Source organism: Squalius cephalus (assembly GCF_949319135.1).
Source record: "Squalius cephalus genome assembly, chromosome: 21".
NCBI lineage: Eukaryota > Metazoa > Chordata > Actinopteri > Cypriniformes > Leuciscidae > Squalius > Squalius cephalus.
Window position 1 is genome coordinate 16,617,880 of NC_137142.1, and position 20,861 is coordinate 16,638,740.

The window sequence follows — 20,861 nt, forward strand, 5'->3', positions numbered from 1 at the left end:
TTTTTTTTTTGTCTGCAAATTTCATTACAGTATCATATATCATGTTATTGGGCATTGCAATGAAAGAACATGATGCATATTTTATTTTATGTGAATTCTATTTTGATGAATGAATTGCAAATCTTGTTCCCTCTGACCTGCTTCACTGATTAGAAACATTTATGTACCAGTTGCTTTTTTTATGAGCCTGGAAAAGCAACAGCTACTGTACCTGCCAAAAAGAAGGGAATGACGCACATGAGCCACTGTGCAATTGTTTCTCAAAAATGTAATACATGGTAAGATAGTTTTCAGTATACATGTACATTTTTTTTTTCAGTCAGGATTATAAAGAGTAGAAATCATGAAATGCACTCCAGTACATTCTCAGGATAGTAGTTGTCTCTCGCTCTCTGTTGTGTGGTTTTCATCAGGTTATAGTAAAATAATATAGTACAATAATCCCATTCGTCAGTAAAGTGTCATTTCGCGCTCTTTGGTTACGACTAGACTTACACGAAATCTGCAAAAACACAGAACCCCCCCCCCCCCCCCCCCCCCCTTATATGTTTATCAATCATTTTGGCTAATATGATTTTCCCATGCTTACCATTTTTAAATAAATTCTGCAGAATTCCACAGATCATCCCCTAAAATCAGCAGGAAATGTACAACGTACAATACAATGCCGAATAGTCTGTCTTGGCCTATAGTTGTGATGGATGCTAGTCATGCAACACAGTTACTGCAGCCCACCATGTCATCCCTTATTGTGCACAAATGTTTTTGTTTAAAAACATATATAAATATCAGTGGAGCCTTTGATCAACAGGCTTAACAACTGGCTCTTTAAAAAGTACTGGAACATGGTGACCTTTTCTTCTGCATGGAACGCTTGATACAGTGCTGACAGTTCTTTCTGCTCCGACTGTGCTCAAATGCATTAATGATAATTAAAACATTATGATTTCTGCTTGCATGCATTTGATTGGCCCTAAAATATAAAGGTTATACAAAAGGACTCCTCTAACAGCAATACTTTCTTTTTTTCAGCATCATTACTCCAGTCTTCAGTGTCACACGATTCTTCAGAAATCATTCTAATATGCTGATTTGGTGCTCAATAAACATTTCTTCTCATCATCAATGGTGAAAACAGTTGGTGTGCTGCTTCATATTTTTGTGGAAACTGTGACACATTTATTCTGTATTTTATTCTTTGATGAATAGAAAGTTCAAAAGAACAACGTTAAAAAAAAAAATATATATTATTTAACATTTTACTGACCCCAAACCTCTGAACGTTAGTGTATCTCAAATTATGAATCTTTCACTTTCACGGTCAGATGTCACTTTTGCACTGTATTATTTTTTTTATTTTTTGTGTGTGTGTGTGTGTGTATATATCCTTAATAATTAATTAAACAATTATCAAATGAAGTAAAAGAGCATTATAACCAGGCAAATTAAGTTCATTATTAGTGACCAGTTCAGGTGTACCAGAAAGCTTAGCATTAGCAGCTTAGCATAGCACAGCAACTTTGTAAGTGGAACAACAGACCAAACAAGAAAGAACAGATTCCACAGATGTACCCAAACTAGTACAATTTGTGATCTAATATACTGCTCTTTCTAAATGAACTGTAATTTTTCCCCAAAAAAAAAAAAAAAAAAAGGTCAGCTACGCTCTTAATTTTATTCACACATCTCTTTGAGGACAGAGCCGTGTCCTTCGTACTTTCCATATGAAAGGCCTTTAATTGAAACTAGCATTCATCTCAAGTATTCATAGAAGCCAAAGCATAAAGCCTCATCCTATTCTCTTTCAGGCCACTGCTAAGCAACAACCTACTGAGGATTTATTTTTTTATTGCTCGGAAGGGTTTCAGTGAGAGGGTCTTGCATATTGATGCTTTGAGGGGGTCTGTTTTCCTTTCGATGAAGGTTTAGGTGATAGAGGTGAAAAAGCCATGCTTTTCTGTCTCTAATCCTCAGACTTTTAGTTTCTTCTGGGATTGAGAGGGTCAGGGAATGGGGAGGAAGTAGCGATGGACATGGCAAAGCATGTGGATAACCGACAGTCCAGACGAGAAAACATCATCGACATTGTAGAAAGGTTCCTGTGTTGCTCTTGCTTTCGGACTGTTGAAAACGACTGCTTGAAGTACAATCAGGAAAAGCCACAAAATCTCAAGCCTGTCGTGGATGAGGAGAACGTCCATGTCGTTGTTGAAGATTTGGGAATAGACAACCCTGGATTTAGCCTTGCTGAAGTTAAGCGCTACGGGCCACCTCAACAGATCACCATTGGCCGCTCTGCTAGTTCTGTGTCCGTGTGCCAAAGAGCAGCGCTAAAGAAGAAGCTTGCACCACTTTCCTCTTTACCATTTCAGTCCAGAGTGATCCAGAACAATGAGGATGACTCTGCTGTTGACTATCTTCTGTATGGTTCTGGCAGCATTAATGTTGAAGATGGTGGTCTTCTCACACCACCAGTCATTAACCTCATACCTCCGACACCTTCCGACGTAATAGAGGACGACCAGTTCTTCGACATAAACTCGGAAGAAGAAAGTCTGCAGCAAACTTCAGGCAGTGAAGGAGTGGACAGTATCGGCAGTGCTGCTACAGGAGAGCAGGAAAGTGAGGAAGATGTAGACCAAGACGTGGAGTTTGAAGGTAACCCTGAGACCAAAACTCAAGAACATCCACAGGTGGAGCCTCAAGAAGAAGACACGACTAAGAAGAACAGCATGGACAAGTCTAAAATTCACTTCCTGCGCAGCTCCTTTCAAGTACCCCCACTTCCTGAATACCCACGAAAAAGTAAGAGGCGTCAGCAGTGCGATGAGCCCACTGGCACGTTTGTACAAGACTTTTACCATGATACATTCTGAAATAGTTACTTGTTTGTTTGCATTGTTAGGAAGCCTCAATCCTGGAATCAGTTTGCTGCAGTTCACTGAACATAATCTGGGTGAGTCTGTTTTGATTTGTGATGAATCTTCACAGTAGTCTTCGGTTCCTGTAGTGAAATAGTTTTGAATAGTCACTTCTAAATCTGAAAAGGTCCTGTGCACATTTGTTAGTACTATATATAGTATGGTAAAATATAGTAATATATAGTATTTTTGTTCTATATATATAGTATATAGTTCTATAAAAAGTCAATATTTTTAACTGTTGTCAAAACTGACGTCAAAGTATGATTGATTGTTTGTAGCTTGACAAATATTCCTGCTGTCTTATATGGCACTTTTTACGAATAAGGTACAAAACTGAAAAGCTTAATTTTTTATTTTTTTTTGCAGTGAAGGTAGGTGCATACCGTTTATTTCTATGGGCTTGCAAATTATTTCATGACTTTAAATATTATTTAAAATATAAAAAACTGTAACAATTGTGCAATTATAATTAGTTAATTTTAAAAATAGACTGCATTTTTTTACTACAATGAATCAAATATGAATATTTAAATAGGTATTAATAGCAAAAATTAAATTGATTATGTCAAACTTAAATCCCCATTTTAAGGAGGGAGGATACCAACATTTGATGTTTAATACTAGCTACTTAATTTGACTTTGAACAATACTTTATCAAACATATTTAATATCTAATGTTGTCTAATATTTTTTTTTAAAAGGTCATGGAAAACTACCGTGCACTGTATTTGTGAAATGTTCCATATCACCAGAAAGAGAAGGAATCAGAAATGTTGGGAATTTTAACCTAATCACATAAAAATGATTGTGCAAGCACATCTACAAATATTTCGAGGTTGGTATGTAACACAACTATAGTATGTAACCTTTAATTAGTGCTTAGCAATTTTTAAGATGTGGCAGAAATCTGAGATGGTCTGAATAGTTCATCATTGACGTATTTGTCTGAAATGCTGAAATCTTGCCTCTCATGACTCTTCTTGCCTTTTCGATATTTTACTCATGTCCTCATCCAGGTGTGGTTTTCAGCAGAAAGGGCACAGTTCAGAAGGTGTGGGTGGACATGCCACTGTGCAGGTCTCATCATGCACGAAGCAACTCCTCACAGCAAAGATATTTAGACCCTTTAGTAAAGGGAGCTGTTGCTCCTTCCCGAAAACTAAGGTGTTTATTGTTTGGTCTAGAGAAACGACACCCACTGAGGTGCTGTTTTGTGACCAAGGGGTAATCTTTTTAGGACAATGGTGTCTGTGCTGTGGTGAGGGATGGCCTTTGTACACATTTATCCCAAGCGTGAAGCCATATGACTTGTTCCCAAGTATTGTATTCCAGTCAAAAACCTTCACACGTTTGCTCCAGGCATTTGAAGAAGTTGCACAGATCTTCTATGAATGAGTCTGTCTCAATGTCTGTTATACTTCTATTTGTTAGTACACCATTTCCAGTTGTAAATAAATGCTGACAACACACAGGTGTGTTTTACAGTAAAGTCCTAAATCGATTAACACTTGAATGTGTTTGTTCATAATTCACTCTTCTGAAAGTTCAGTGAGCTTGGTTTGGAGGACACTGTATTCTCTGGTGCTGTGTTTCACACTGGTCCACAGTACATCGGGGGCCCTGTGGAAACTGGGGAAACAGCTGGCAGGGCGGAAAGACCTAGATACTTCCCACGATCCCAAAGGCCTCTCTCGCTGTGATCCTCTGAATATCTGTACCTCTACCTCCTTCGGCCATGTGGTATTCCATTAATCCAGTTTGCAATTTACTGGCTTTTTGCAAGGAGGAGAATGTGTTGGACTGCAGCACATATGCATGTTATTCTCTTGCAGCGAGATCTGGTTTTGGCTCCCTCAGATCTTGACCTGTGTTAAGTCCTTGGCTTTACTGAGTTTTCTCTGCAGTCTCGGGACAGGCTCTGCACATATCCTCTTCCTGTTCACTGTCTAGAACGACCAGAGGCTGTCAGAGGGCCGACTTCACTGACCGTGTGAAGTGGCCCAGTTTCTGAAAGCCTCCTGTCCTTTGCTAGACCATTTTAGCTCTGTCTGGGGACTAAACACTGTCTCACTTTCTCCCATTTGAAATCATTATCTTTTGTGCTTTTGTATTTTTTGTAAGCATCTTGTTTGTTTAAATAGGGCAGTTTCACACAGTCCATGAAGTTGAACCAATTCTGAATGTCAATTTAAAGGTCAATTTAATCTCACAAAACTGAATCACACTTGATTGAAGTCACACTCCCTTCCTCTTGCTTGTCAAATTACATTTATTGTCATTACAGCCATATTGAAATATGAAATTAAATATAATTTTATCAAGTTTGCAGTGTACAACAATCAACAAGAACAAAAAAACAAGTTGTTTGTTCGGTGTACCTAATTTGAGGTATTGCAGAACAGTTCTTAAACATTGTCACAATTGATTTCAGTTGTGCGAAATACATTTGTTTTCTTTATGTTCTTACATTTGGGACTATATACATCATTTTTGTGGGCATTAAGTAAAACTGGGCAAGGAATTTCTATTTTGAGGCATGCTTTGCATGGGACTGGATAGGGAGTGTAAATATACAAAATTAAGTGATATCTTATTCGTTTATGAGATTAATAAATGGTGGCACTTGTTAGTGCTCAGTGTTCTTTTATGTTTCTGATATGTTAGATATTACCATTATGTTGAAGACTTCCAATGTACTATTTTTTTTTTTTTTTTGTCCTTGTGCTTGTACTGGAAACGCCATGCATGAAAGTACAAACAATTTTAACAAATAGCATGCTAACATGTGCTATTGCTAGCTAGTAGTTTACTGCAAAAGATTAAATTGAAGTTGACGTGTCTGATTCATGACTTTACAAAATTGAGTTTCCACTAAACAAAGTATTTGAGTTGAGTTTACATGTTAATGAAACTTATTTCCCACCACTGTGCACAACTGAATTAAGTTTAGCCAAAAATTGCTTCTTATTCACAAAATCAACCCTATTTGCCTGTGGCACAATTACCATCACAGTCTTACCGCATTCAGAAAGCCAGTGATGAATGTAGTTTTATTTAAAAGCGATGCCTGCATATATTATTAAATGATCATGGCTAAATAATACAAGAATGGCCCTGATTCGCTGAGATCCCAAATGAAGAATCCTAAGTTGCTTGTGAAATCTGTCAAATTGTGTTTGCTTTGTGAATGTGTTGCACATGATGAATAACTGTGCAAACAGCATGCAAATGGATTGGTTATTCCTGAAAGTACTATGTAAATAATGCACTAATAACAGTAGAAATTATGATTATAATAATTAAGTTGTGGTGAGGGCTGGCTGTAGTGAAAAATTGTAGTGAAAAGTAGTGAAATTTTTTTTTGTGCATCACTAATTGTAGTTTTATCAGTTGGTCTCAGTGCAGCAGTTATTTCTCCTTGAGGAGGAAATCAGTATCAGGGCTTTGAGGAGCATTAGGGGGAAAAAATGTTGCAAAGTCTCTCTGTGTTGGCCCCCGTACTCACGTAAGCCTTTTTTTTAAGGGGGCAGAGAGTTCATTGGAGGGACATTTGGGGTCTTATGTGATGCTCTGGGTCTTGTTCACACACCGTTTGTGGTAAATGTCTGATATTGGTGAGAGTGAGCTTCCAATAATTCTCTCAGAATTGCAGGCATTGCAGGGCCTTGTGGTCTAAATCACTGCAATTTCCAAACCATGTTGTTAGGATGCTTACAATTGTTTCTCTGTAGAATGTGGTGAGGATTGGTGGGGGAAGTTTGCCCTCATCAGTCACCGCACAGAGAGTGCTGTGCTTTCTTGGGGTGGTGCAAGTGATGTGCAAACCCAGAAACGTCTCTATCCTGACTATCTCTACTGGAGACCCATTGATGTGCTTTGGGAGGTGGTCAGTGCAGGACTTTGTGGAGTCGATGTCTCCGTTCATTTTGTCAACATAGAGAGAAATTGTTGTTTGGACAGCAGTCTACTAGATGCTCCAGCTCCTTTCTTTATGATGACTCATCGTCGCTGATGAGGCCCACCGCTGCAATGTCATCCTCAAACTTGATGATGTGGTTTGTACTGTGTTTGGCAGTACATTTGTGAGTCATCAGGGTGAACAACAGCCCTGTGGGGCTCTAATGCTCAGTATGATGGTGCCGGACCAGTTATTGCCTATCCCGAATGTCTGAGGTCTGCCAGTAAGGAAATCCAGATATAGGGAGAGGAGTTATTGTTGTGTGTGCTCAGTTTATCTGGGATGTTTAGAGATAATTATGTTGAACATATTTCATGATTCTTCAGAAATCATTCTAATATGCGCTGATTTGGTACTCCAGAAACATTATTTGTCATTAAAAGTGTTGAAAACACTTCTATCATGACAACCCTCAGGATATTTTTTGCATGGTAATGGACATGACCATGTTAATGTATTTGGTCTTGGCGAAATAGATCTGCTACGCTACTGCTGCTGAATTGCTGCTGCAGTTGATTATTGCTGCTGCTGCTGCTGCAGAGCAAGTACAGAAACTTGCTACTGCCAATACATACACCGATATACTGCTGTGAGTATGTAGACACACTGCTGCTGCACAAATAGCATATATCAATTACCCATAGCAGATCTATACAGGTGGAGCTGGGGAAGGTGGAGGGTTTTAGACAAACTCTGAAAGCACGCTGCAAACTGCTATAGAGTATGTCTACATGTTTAACCAGCCATTTAAATGTTGAGAAGCAAGCTCATTGACTGCACATGTGACATGAACCAATCTACTTGTGCCAAGTAGTTAACACTGTGAATATCATCAATTTGGGTTAAGGCCCATCAGCCTGTGCCATCTAGAGTTTCATGACAGAACTAGGCATTTGTGCTACTAAATATTTTAATGGAAACCGGGATGCTTTTTTTTCCAGATTTGTTTTGCTTTTACTTGCTTTGTCACCTATAATGGTGTTCACATTTGCAACTGCTTTTTAAACATTCTTGTTCACTCAAAGCTGTCCTGTTGGGCTAAGATACTATAGATTCTTCTGTCCATATTCTGTTTGAGAACTAGTTTGAAAGTAATTAATGAGTATTGCAATACTGATACATCTATAGGTTTCTATGGTCCTCTCTATGGATCTCTATGGTCAGCCGCTCCACCATGTTTTACTACATGTTTAATATTCCACTATATAAAAGTCACCATTCCTCAGGCAATGTACAAACCTGGCACCGATGCCAAACACATACTATTCCCTATTATGCAGAATCACCAGGGATCAGACAGTGGGCTTTTGATAGGACTAAGACCATCATTTCAGTGTGTCAATTCCCAGCTCTTGTTTGTTTTTCCTGCTTTTTTTATGAAGGAAGGGGAGGGGGTTTAAAAAGCATTGCGGTTATGGGAATGTTAGAATGTCTGCTGTCTGTGGGAAAACATAGCATGTCACTGTTCACTAAACTATGCCACTGGCCAGACAGTCCCTCACTTGTCCTTTTCACTGTCAACCCAGTTTTGCAACATCCCACAGTATTCCAGTGTGGTTTGCTGTGTGTTTGCATTTATTTACAGAGCGCGCAGATGAGGCTTATGATAAATTATTGATGACTGATGCTACAGAGCCCGTATATGAAAAGAAACGCCTTCATTCCTTCCTTAACATTATTAGCTCAAGCATTAGCACTAGCATACAGAGATTAAGTAGCTGTTTCCGGCTGACATTATTAATTTGACACAAATTCCAACCAAGCTTTCAAGTTTGTTCCATGGAGCACAATACACCAAATATGGTGTTCTGGAGTGTCCAGACTTGAGTTTGGGACCAATTTTTCCCATGTTAGCTTGAAGTTCTACTTGTTTTGTTTCCCAGAGATGGACTCACTGACCCAGACAGAGTTAGGGCTTCTCCAGATCCAAAAGTTCTTTCCCATCAGCTCAGGGATCATCTGCTAATAGTGCTGACATCTTGTTGATGTGTTGTTTTACTCATTTAGATGACCTGAGCAACAAGGATGCCAGCAGCAATGAGTTGCTAAAGGAAGAGTTAAGGCTACTACCGCTGAGCAGTAAGATAAGCATGCTAACACACCAAAAGGTAAAATCACTCGGGATTACTTTTGTAAATGAAACGTTTATTAATTAATAGACATTAATATAATCCATACTTCACACAGAATACATTTAAAAGGCACTAAACATGTATAAATGCTCTTTTTTGTCATCCTGTCACAGAAACTAGCCACTAGGTCCTCTAGTTTGGGCGATACGGTGCCGAGAAGTCATACCTTTCACTCCACATGCCAAAGGCAAAATGAAATTCTTAAAAATGAAGAATCCCCACGTCAAAGAAGGATAACTGTTGGTAAAGACGTGATGTGACTTTGTATTATAAGCCATTGCTTGGATGACAAAGGGTAGGATGCTCTCTCTATTGTATTTATTGTTTAGATGACTCATATGAAAACAATGGGTCTGAAAATGAGTATCCTGCTGAAAAAGAAACTCTAGTATTGTGTTTTAGATGCTTCACACTTGGCCTTTTAACTAGGGTAACCAGAAAGTTTTTGGTCGATAAGCTTCACGAGCACCAAGTTTTGCTGGTTGAATAGTATGCCAGTGCGGGTACAAAAGCAAGACCCCAAACTATCACTAATCATAAACTAGCATAACAATGAAAGCTAGTCTTTTCAGCATGGCAGTGATCATGTTATTTTTCTCTTCTTAGCATCCTACATTCCCCAGTCAATGGACCACACCGGAGAAAGTGCAGTGAAGGTATTGGCATTTTTTGCTGTTTTTGAGTGCAAGATTGTGAAAAATATTCTGGAAACTTCAGTTACCGGGTCTTATTCTAAAAGGTTTTGGTGTTGATGATAATTCAGTTATTTTCATGATAACATTGTGTAAGTTGTCTCATGTTTCATGATTTTAAGCTCTAAGTAAGTCAACGGACATACAGTAGCATATTTTTTTATTCCTACATAATTGTGAAAATACACTCATATTTTAACACCATTGACTTGGCTTTTTCTAGATGAGAATTGCAAACTACAGCCATTTTGTAAAACTATATGCTGTTTCACATAAAAATAACCCACATTTTAATGTAGTCAGAGTATTCACAGCTTTAGGGTATACGCAAATACACTCATGCAGCGTTTCATAAGAGCACCGAAAATTCTCCATGGTTAAACAAAATAACTCTTAAAGTCCTATTTTCTGTCTTTTATGATGGAATGTTCTAACTTGGTCTTTTTTGTGTGGACACGTCTTCCATTGCGTTAATACTCTGCAGAAGTATGTTCATGAACTGTTATTTCAAGTTGATGAATGTGTCTGCATGCATACATGTTGCGAACTTTAAAAGTCATTTGTATCATGTATTGTGAGTTTGTCTGTATCTGTCTGTGTTCAGCAGGATTCTAATGGGTACAGTGCCAAAACTTTAGCAGAGCTGAACACGGAGGAGGTCTGCCAGTGGTTTAGTAATATTGGTCTACAGAAATGCCTGCCCTTCATTAGAGGTAAAGTACAGTTTGCACATTTGTTTTTGTCATTTTCCCACCCCTTTTAAATGTTTTAATTCGCCAAACATTCAAAGAGACAAATGCTTAGACCACAAACCAATAACTGTTTAGATTATGTATTACTCATTTGCACTTTTAAGTTATTGCATCATTTTAAGAAGTATTTCCATACATCAACTTAAAAAGAGATGGAAAAACAACATTTACTAGCTAATACAACACCACAGAGACTCTTACCATTTCTAGCTAATGATTTGCAGTGCCTATTTGTTGAACATTCAAACCAATAAAGATCTATTTTAGAGATCCATTAGTGTTATTTATCAGAAGCAACAGTTTGAAGAGATGTTAATAATAATGTTGTGGCTTTGGGTGGATCAAAACCTACAGAGGCAGAGTTCAGTGGATCTCACATCGCTTCTATTGATCTCCACACCCTTGAAATCCTTCAATTGTCCAATCTGGAGGAGAGAGAGAGGCTGCTGTCTGCCATCTACCATGAGTTACACCCACCGAACGCCACCACCCAAAGACTCAACTCCCTCCTGGGTACCATTGCACAACCATAACATGAACTGTTTGAGTTCACATCCCAGTACTTTTGTCTGTAATGTTGTGGAAGCAAACCTGAACTTGTTTTCTCTCCCGTAAAAGAAAGGTTTGGTCCACACAATGTTGAGAAATTCACAGCGGCATTGGTGTCCATGACCAAGTCAAAATCTTCTCCTCAAGTTAGCAGCATTAATATGAACCGATGCTCATTCAAATTCAGGTAGAGCGTCCTTCCTCTCTGTAGAATGTAAAATGATGTGTTATCACTACTTGTTACCAAAATGGAATTATGTTCATAACAGTATTTAGAGGTTGACCTGAATATGTGTCATGTTATCTTTCACAGACAGAAAGAGCAAAATGCTAGATTTCAGAAGAACTCACATCTCATTGAAATCACAGTCAATGGTACCATTCTGCCTATGCAATTTTATCCCATCTTATAGTTCAAAATATAGATATATATATTTTTTTTACAATTAATTTCAAGGTTTTGACAATTGCCTATATCTGTCTGCGATTTTGATTTAGCATCAGATCGTACTGTTCACTTAAGGACACCCAAAGACACAAGTGTGGGAAAAGTAATGGAGTCCTGCCTGAGGATGCTGGGAATTAATGAAGACAAAGATCACTTTAACATGAAAAGCAATGAAGGTCTGTAAATTAAAGCCAAAAGGAATACAATATTTACAAATGTTGTCTTTTTATATGTACGACAATCTACTTTTTGTAGATCTTATTGGAGACATTTTACAAATTGTTGTTAATTTATATAATATCACAGATGACGACAACACTTGGTGTTAGACTATCAAGTCAATGCAAATACTTGTATATTATTTGCAGTAAAAAAATATTTTAATATACTGATTTATATGTGCCATTATTTTTTTCTTTGGGGATTATGCACACATACACAAAATAAACTGACTTACGCTCAATTTATTGTATTATCTTTAGGACTTTTTCTTTTGTCTTCTTTGGAAAAGATCAGCCATTTAGTCTTGCATTTGGAGAGAATCATATATGGCTTGTGGCTTGTAAGTGCTCTGGAATTTACACAGTGAATTTACTTTTACATACCGTCTCTATTTTTCCACGTTTTTCAGATGAGTTCTCCCCTGAGCAGCAGATTGGAGATTTGCCTGGCTCAGAAACAAGACTAATGGAGCTTCACTTATGTAGGAAGGTAGACAGAATTGCATGTTTTAAGCTGAATATTTCAATGGATAATGGATTAAATGAAAACACACAAACATAACTTCGGTCAAATTAAACTTTTTAAACTTTTGCCTCTCAAAACACAGAATGACGGCCCTGATTCCCCAAATAACGTTTGTACCGCTGACGACATTCAGAGCAAGAATCTGCTAAACAACACCGGCAAGATTCGAGAGCTTAACAAACAGGTGGCCTCCCTTCAAAACGTCATCATACAGGTAAATATTCTCTGTTGTCCTGTTGGAGGAAGACAAAATAAAACCAAATGAAGACTGGGGCTAGTTGTCACACCAGGAACTATCTGTTTTTGTGTCAAAAGTCCAGTAACCAAATGCTTATTTTCTCTAGTAGTGGATTTATTTTTGGTTTCTAGTTCAAAACTCTCATGAATAAGAATAATACTTGTGAATTTTATCCTAAAACTAAAATTTCAGTATCATTGAGTACACTTTTGTAGCAGGGTTGTGTGTCTTTTTCCCTTGGCAAAAACAGTGTATCCGTAACAGAGGTATTTTCTTACACAGAAATAGACTTTCAAAAATAAACCTGCCTTGAGGGAAAAAATGTGACAACTAACCCTGTTCTCCTCTATTGCTTTTAATTGATCTATGTCTGTATTATTATCAGGTTCAGGAGCTTTACCATGGACTGGTGGCCTTCTGTTCAGAGCTGAAGAAGATGGAGGGGGACATGGATGCAGTGCAAACAGACAGCTTGGAAGTGAAGAGGCGTCTCAGTGAAGCCCAGGACTGTCTGATGAGGAAGAGACAGAGCCTTCAAACACTCAGGGACAATCTTTACACAGCACCAGTGCAGATGCAGAATAAGTAAGTATATCCTCTCATTGTAAAATAGAATAGAATGTGCTGGAGGTTAATGCAGAGCAGTTGAGTAATTATATGGGATTATCACATGGAATTGGAGAGGGAAAGAAACTGTTCATTAATGCATCGGTCTTTATGGATAATGATGTGTTGCGTCTTCCAGAAGGAGAGGCTGGAAGAACTGATGATCAGAGCTGGTTTTGGATGCCCTCAGTGTAATTTCCTTGTTGAGACTGAACATCCTGTGATTTTTGATGCTCTGTTTACAGTCTGTTACAGTTTATTTTTCTGTGGCGTCAGTGCTGAAAGTTGCATTGGATGATGGTAATGGGTAGTCCACAGATCTTTCTTAATTTCCTAAAGTTTAGAGAAAACTGCTGCCCGGTCTGCCTCATGATTAGACCATTATGCCAGAGTTTAATGTACTTTCTTAACATATTAAATATCTGCATGGTTCTGACAATGTAGGAAAGAAAGTTTCATCATTTACTCGCCCTTATGATGTTTCATGATGTTATTTTTTCATTGGAACACAAAAACAGAATTTTTGATAAGGATCAGCTTTATCATGTGCAAATAGTTACTGTTGCAAAATGGGAATACATACCTGCTTAATTTATGAGGTGTGCAAATAAAGAGAGGGTGTTTGAGGAAAAAGCCAGTGTGGGTCTCACCCAGTAGTTTTCTGCTTTTTCTCCGATTTACGGACTTTGATTTATTCTGACATTTTTTCGAGCTGGACAGATTGAAAGCAGGAATGGATAAGGGTGTTAGAAAATACCATCATAAATCAATATGTCCAAGTTCTCATTAATTACCTGATAAGCCACTTAACTTGAAGGCTTATTGTTTTTTGTTTCGTTATGTCCTTCGTGTGCTTGGCCATTTCCCCAGGAAAAATGCAAACAAATCTTTCAAGTATCAGGGTTTTTGGATGACATTAATCTAAGATATTTAAGTCTGAGAACATAAGAGGTTTAGACCACTTACATTTATTTAAGACTGAGCCACACAATAATAAAAAGCCTAATCTTTGATATAAAGTGACAGAACATTGGAAATCTGTTCAGATCAGCTTCCTGATCCAAGACAAAGGAATAGTTCTCTAAAAATGAAAATTTGGTCATCATTTATTTTGTTCCAAACCCATATGAGTTTCTTTTTTTTCTGTGAAATATAGGATGATGTCCACTCTTTCCTATAACGTTAAATGTTAATGAGATACCATCAAAGTCCAAATAATAATACCATAAAAAAACAGTTTAAAAAGTATCATAAAAGTGGTCCATATAAGTTGTTTGTTATATTGCAAGTCTTCTGAAGCCGTATGGTAGCTTTGTGTGAAGTAAAGACTGAAGTTTAACTCATGGAAATATATATATATATATATATATTTATTTTTTTTTGCATGGTTTATATTTTTAGATGAACTGTTCCTTTAAAGGTGCATTGTGTAATATTTCGGAGGATCCGTTGACAGAAATGCAATATCATATGCATATCTATGTTTTCAGTGGTGTATACATAATGTATATGTTTACATAATGAACGATTATGTTTGTATGACCTTAGAATGAGTCATTTCTATCTACATACCCTGCGGGTCCCCTTACATTGCAATAGCCATTTTGCGCCGACATACTGTATTTCTACAGTAGCCCTAAACAGATATCACTATGTTGTTCTTCGTGCAAAGAAGCTAGCTATAGTCAGCAAATAAAACACTGACACAGTGATGAACAAGTAACAATAATATTTGCAATAACATAGTTTTACTGAATAATCAAGTAAACCTAATTTATCTTTGTAAAGAAACCTCATTGCTTAACTGGCTACTCTGCTGTCTCAGACAACATCTTTTCCTGTCGGCCACTGTAAATTCTGTTGGTTGCAATTTGCAACCTCACCACTATAGGTGCCTCTAAAAATTACACGGTGCACCTTTAAGAGAGCTCAAGGGAGCAGCTTGTGTTTGTTTACTCCTCAGGCCTTCAGAGGTCAGACTTCTTGAGAAGATGCGGCTGAATTGCCAGGTGTTTAAAGACGAGATCACACTGGTCCACCTAAATCGGCAGGTGGCTGACCTGCGTGAAGTTCTGGAGAAGACCCAGGCCAAGGTGAGACTGGTTTCTCAAGGCTTTCAGAGTTTCCTATTGCAGTATGAAATGATATAGTGCTGACATGTGAACGCAGGCCAGTAGTTATTATTTTAGACCACATTTTAATGAGGCTGAACATATGGTACTAATGTGAGCATTACAGTCTTGGCTTTTCCCAATATGCAAGCACTTTGTTGGACATACAAAAACACTTGGGGAAAAAATGAATGCAGTTAAGCGGCATGAAGTCCTGAAGCTTTTCTCATAATGTGTCTTTTTTTATATATATATATGTTGCCATCTTTAAAACTTTATCATTAATTTGCTTCCCATGGCATTTCACAATGACCGTCAACACAACAGTGAGCCATTGCCACCAACACCACTTATTTTTCAAAAGCCAGGATGACACCAAACACTAGTGTAAAACTATCCATGTTGTGGCCGTACCGGTGATTCTTTCCCACCTTCGTTCTCCTTTAAAGCGTCTCTTTCATCTCATCGGTAGAGACCTAACGAGGTGCCATGAAAGGACACATGCCGACCGGGACTTTGTAAGAAAAGAGCGTGTCACGTTGCCGCCCTCAGGCCACAGTCTTTAGGTGCTGAGTTGGTGGGAAAGAGGCAGTGCCGCTAATGTTTATCATATGACCTAATCAAGGGAAAGGCGCAGGTCATGCCACAGAGCAGTCTGGGAACTAATACAAGCCTTGGCCCTAATAAGGAGCAGTCTGACATTTATTTTCCCTAGATTATCTGACAATAAGGAAATATTTCATCATCGCCTCTAATCTCTGCAATCCGTCGTGACTGCAGTGCATCAAAAAAAGACAGGAAGAGGGAGGGAGGAGTTGTTAAAATAGAGCGAAAAATAACACATGGTGGCAAACGTGGGGTCTAGAGCTGAAATTCAGGGATTTGAGGAAAAAAAAAAAAAACCTCTAAGTAATATGGCCCAAACCTTATCTAACCTTCCCTTTTTTATTTCATTTAAATTACATTTCATTTCCCTTCAGGCCAGAGATGTAGTAGTGGTTGCAGACTCAGATTAGGTTTCACTATTCTCGTGGGAAAAGGTTGTGGAGATACTGCGATTGTGGCCAAGCACGAGAGCTCCCAGTAGTTGGGCTCACTTTGATTGTTCCCTCTTTCCGAAGTCTTGGTGGTCACCGTGTTGAGCTGCACTGGCGGCTAAGAGGCCCAGTGGCTAATAGTTGTGGCAGCTTTGGGCTCTGTTTGGGATTTATAGTCCATCTTGAGGTTGCCATTTTACTGCATGCAACACTACCTTCCAGGGCCCTGTGAATCCATTATTGTAACTGACAGTGCCTCACTTATATCATTAATACCAGCCACACTTTTCTAACTGAGTCCGAAATCCTTTCTCATGCGAAACCCAATCCTACAATCCGGGGCTTGGCACGACTTCCTCTCCCATCTCATAAGAGTTAGGGGATTTCTGAAGGTGTGCCCGTTTCTCAACCAATTGTTCTTGTTCTTCCCAAACATCTACGGTTTAAAAGACAGTTGCCAAGTTATAATCTGTATTTCCATTGTTCAGCTTGCTCTCTAGTTTCTGTTTGCTCTGTGTCCAGTATCTATTCCCTCACCTCACTCCATCACTAGGTCAGTATTAAGGCTGGACGACATTACGAGCTAATGAAAGTGGACTGAAATGATTAATTCTTAAGTACCTGCCCTTTTGCTGCTTCTTTTAAATAATTGAGCGAGGCCCGAGCTATGCGTCCTGCCCTAGGGAATCCAAACAGTGGGGTGATCAGGGCTCCTAAGCATTTCTGCAGGGGGGTTTCCTGTGTGAGCGAGCCGTCTGGTGCCCATGTCTGGGGAGAGGCTCAGTAGTCTTGGCCGCAGGGCTTTCACACGCCAGGAGACTCGAGCCCTCACCTCGACTTTTCTGCTGCGTGTTCAGAGAAACCTGATCGCTTTCCATCTATCTTTTCACTCAATTCCTGTATTCAGTCTCTGTCTCAGCTATTGGTCTGGGGGTGTGGATTCATGTGATCACGCATATATACCAGTAATTAAATCATTAGTCGTGAAACATTTTGGCCCCTATATTCATTTAAATGCAAGGGGGTAAAAATGGCATTAAGGATAAAATATATATTTTTGTAAATATATATATATACAAAATACAGTTTCATGGCTGGCAAGAAATATTTTCTTTCTCAATTCACCTGTGTGACAAAAAAAAAATATTTAAAATTCTGCTTACTCCACAAATAATCAAGCCCATTTTCAAGAAATAGTCAGATCAGAGAGGCTGTCAGCTTTAACACTTCACACCTTTTCAAGGACAGATCCATAAAACTCTATCTGTAAAACGAGAGCAGTGTCTCATTGAGGAGAGCAACCAGATATTCACTGATGCCGTTTCAGCAGTTTTCTACTTCTTCTTCTTCTTTTCCTGCAGGAGAAAGCTGAAAGGAAGAGCCCTACTCTGACTCAGCTGGTCTCTTTGCAGTCTCCTGTCATGCTGGTGGCCACCCAAGTGAAAGCAGACTCAGACGGTCATTATGGTTTCTCTGCACGCTGGGTAGAGGGCCAGGGATTGATGGTGGTACACACTGAGGGTACTAGTCTCTGTCGGAATGACAGGTAATTGATTTTAAAATATTTTAAGAATGTTTGAATCATTTTTTAGCAAGTCTTCAAGCTTTCTTTTACCTGCACCAAAATGTCATTGAAACATTTAAAGGAACAGTTCACCCTAAAATGGAAATTGGAACAGCATTTTTTGCAGTCCTGTTTCTTTAAATGATTTCCACCAAGTATAACCTTTGGGTCGTAGTCCTAAAACAACTGAAATGTGAAAGAATGTGAGATCAAAGAGGTCAGTTCAGTGTAATGGATGTTTTGATGAATTAAGCCTCTAATTGGCCTTTCATAAAAGATGCCAAGAAACATCCCAAATTTTCCAGCCTTTAAGAGCAGAGAGGATCACAGAGGCTCCATCAGCTCTTGTATTTTCCCCCTGTTGCTATGGAAATTTGTAGGAGACAGGGAGCATAACAGGAAAACACTGAAATGTAAAATGTGGGTGGCTATGAACAAGGAACAGATAAAAACATGAATAATACTGTACCTAGGCTTGCAGTTTAAGTATTACATTTTTGAGCTGTGTTTTGCAGAACTTTATAACCTTATACATGCAAACACATGTACATAAACACAAATAAAATACAAGTTATAATTAAAGGGAGAAGGGAGGAGGGAGGAGGGAGGAGGGAGGAGGTAGGGGGGGGGGGAGGGGGGGAGGAAAAACATAATAAAAATTAGCATATGCACACTCTGGAAGAGGGGAACCTGAGTAAATGATTGTGTTTGGTAGCTAATTGCCAAACCTCTGGCAAAATTCTTTTCACAGTCAGTAAATAAACATAAAGGCTAACGTCACTTTTCTATTTTCAGAAACACATGATTTAAATAAAATCTAATAAGTGCACAAAAGTGCTTAAAATCAGTTTTTCATGTGATCCATTAAGATTCTGGAGATTTAATTTCATATCATTAAAATGTATTAGAAACCCTGACTATTGGACCTACAATGTGTAATTTATTTATTTTCTTTACCTCTTATTTAGTTTTCAGCAATGCAAATTCCATCATGCATCTAAATATTATTGCAATATATATTTGGAAGTTCTGAAGTTGCTTACTTGAAGTTGCTTTTGAGACATGATGTAATTTAACGGTGTCTCGTGTGTTTTGGATGTTGCGTGACTTTGGAGACGCTCTGAAGGGAAGGTGGGATCTAATGCTTTCAAAGCTAGCTATTGCTAGCCGCTCCAAAATTGCCTACCCTCCCTCTAAATAAATATCCACACTGCTGCAAATTGATCCTTTATCAACTTTATTGCAACCGGATCATGACTCCAGGTCTCCCTTATCATTTATTGAAAACTGTACAACTACATATTTGTTACACAACTAATAAGTTGGTAGACTGTTTTGCCTTATCTTTCCAATGGAACCAAATTACCCCTTTAAAAAACAGTAAGACGTCCCTGTTAGCAATGCCATCAGTGTTCTTTTTCTGAGGTGTGTGTCTCTGTTTCAGGCTGGTGGAAGTAAACGGAGTGAGTGTCTTGGGGAGCAGTGAGGACGAGCTGGAGTTGCTGCTCAAGACACACATTGCCCACATCATTGTCCTACGCCAACTGGCCCAGAAACTTCCACAGGAAGACCCTTCTGCCCTGAGTGATCACCAGGACATACAAGTGCTGAAACACCAAGCAATGTAAACCAACTAAACGCAGTCTTTCTTGTCGATAAGCAGAAACACTGTCTTTGCTAACACTTTCTTTCCTGTCTTTCTGCAGAAACACAGTCAAACACATCTGACAAAATCATATCTGATGTTTTATCCCACTTATTAGCATAATGACATTTGTCTTGTAAGAGAAAAGGTTTATATGTTTACCCTGCATTACATTTTCTGGGTCATTTCGGGGCAGTTTAATTTTTGGGAGGGTATGACTTCATGGTTTCGGGTTGTAGTAATGTAATAGTCTCAAATAATGGGTGATTCAGTCAAAATTGCTCATAAAAATGGCAATTGCATGGGAAAAAAGGCATTTTGAATTCTAAATTGCATTCAACCATGAAGGTCAAGTTAGCAAAATAAATCATTGTCAAAACTTTCACTTTGTACAGGCAGCTGTGGTGAAATGGAAGGCAGGGAAACTTCCTGTAAGACTGACATTAATGAGAATATATATATCAAAGCTAAACTTGTAGAAAATAACTAAATATTTATTTCCATGAAAATGCCTCATGTAGTAAAAACAAATTAACCACTTGCGTATATTAACACAATGTTAAAGGTTATTTTATTTTTATTTTTTATTAATTTGTAAATTATAAGTTTTATAAAGAGGTCTGATTAAAGTGTAGGCTATTACAATATGTGAAAACCTGCAAGCAGCAACCATATATTATTTCACAGAAATCTGTGAACAAAAGAAAATATATATGTTTTTTCCCTACTTCTCTCTTGGAAAAACAGAAGAGAATTGTTCTGGTATGGTATATGCTGTTAGGAAGGGCACAATCTATACTCTGACCTGACATTTTGGAAGTGTTTTTAGTAGATTTAGGCAAAAATCAATGTTAAAGGAGAGCCACACACACACACACACACACACACACACACACACACACACACACACACACACACACACACACACACACACACACTCAAAGTGTGACAGATGTGCTTTTTTAGCCCCACATCTTGATGCCTCTGTGGACCCCATATATCCGGTCTTGTGGTTCAACCTTGTGGGTTTCATTGTAAGCCTATTAATAAAGAGACTGGGCATTCTAACTGGCAAGTGGGACCCGCAAATGGAGGGAGGTGACCTGACCCGTGACCTCTTGACCTTTGTGGTGGAATTATGTGGTCATGTGAATCTAACTGTGGGAGTTGAAGAAAGTCTTGAGGAAAGGAATTCTGCTATTACTGACATAGTGGAAGTGAATTACACTGTGTGTAAGTATGTTCAAGTACAGTGCATGATTCATTTGCCATTGTTCAGACTGTGTTCACAGAGTCAGTTTTTCTCATAGGCAGCTGAAATGTACGTTGCATAATCATAATCTAAGGTACAACTAATACATTCATCAAAACTGTCATGTCTGTCAGCAAACAAACATGCATTTGGTGTACTGGCACATGGGAAGTATTAAACAATCAACAGGAAGTGTCCGTCCAAAT

General features: G+C 38.4%; 1 protein-coding gene across 2 annotated transcripts; it reads left to right on the forward strand.

Moving 5' to 3' along the window:
* Nucleotides 1-1,987: 1,987 nt before the first annotated feature.
* On the forward strand, nt 1,988-20,054 carry LOC307149565 (uncharacterized protein). 2 transcript variants are annotated; one of them, XM_079855938.1, is made up of 17 exons: nt 1,988-2,805; nt 2,906-2,956; nt 8,890-8,990; nt 9,128-9,257; nt 9,621-9,670; nt 10,311-10,419; nt 10,813-10,971; nt 11,077-11,194; nt 11,321-11,382; nt 11,506-11,631; nt 12,087-12,166; nt 12,285-12,416; nt 12,826-13,025; nt 15,010-15,139; nt 17,556-17,740; nt 19,203-19,382; nt 19,465-20,054. In XM_079855938.1, exons 1-17 carry the CDS (start codon nt 2,028-2,030, stop codon nt 19,484-19,486), a joined length of 2,613 nt encoding a protein of 870 aa, XP_079712064.1. In that variant the 5' UTR covers nt 1,988-2,027; the 3' UTR covers nt 19,487-20,054. The 2 variants fall into 2 exon arrangements, with proteins under 2 accessions (XP_079712064.1, XP_079712065.1); XM_079855939.1 differs by lacking the exons at nt 17,556-17,740; nt 19,203-19,382; nt 19,465-20,054 and having other exon boundaries at nt 12,826-13,029; nt 15,020-15,073.
* The last annotated feature ends 807 nt before the right edge of the window (nt 20,055-20,861 follow it).

Bases quoted from the DNA above. Each gene is read 5' to 3' on its own strand.
- LOC307149565 (XM_079855938.1), top strand. From the start codon at position 2,028: ATGGACATGGCAAAGCATGTGGATAACCGACAGTCCAGACGAGAAAAC. The intron at 11,195-11,320 runs GTAGAGCGTCCT...TATCTTTCACAG, and splicing joins CGATGCTCATTCAAATTCAG to ACAGAAAGAGCAAAATGCTA. The intron at 11,383-11,505 runs GTACCATTCTGC...ATTTTGATTTAG, and splicing joins CATTGAAATCACAGTCAATG to CATCAGATCGTACTGTTCAC.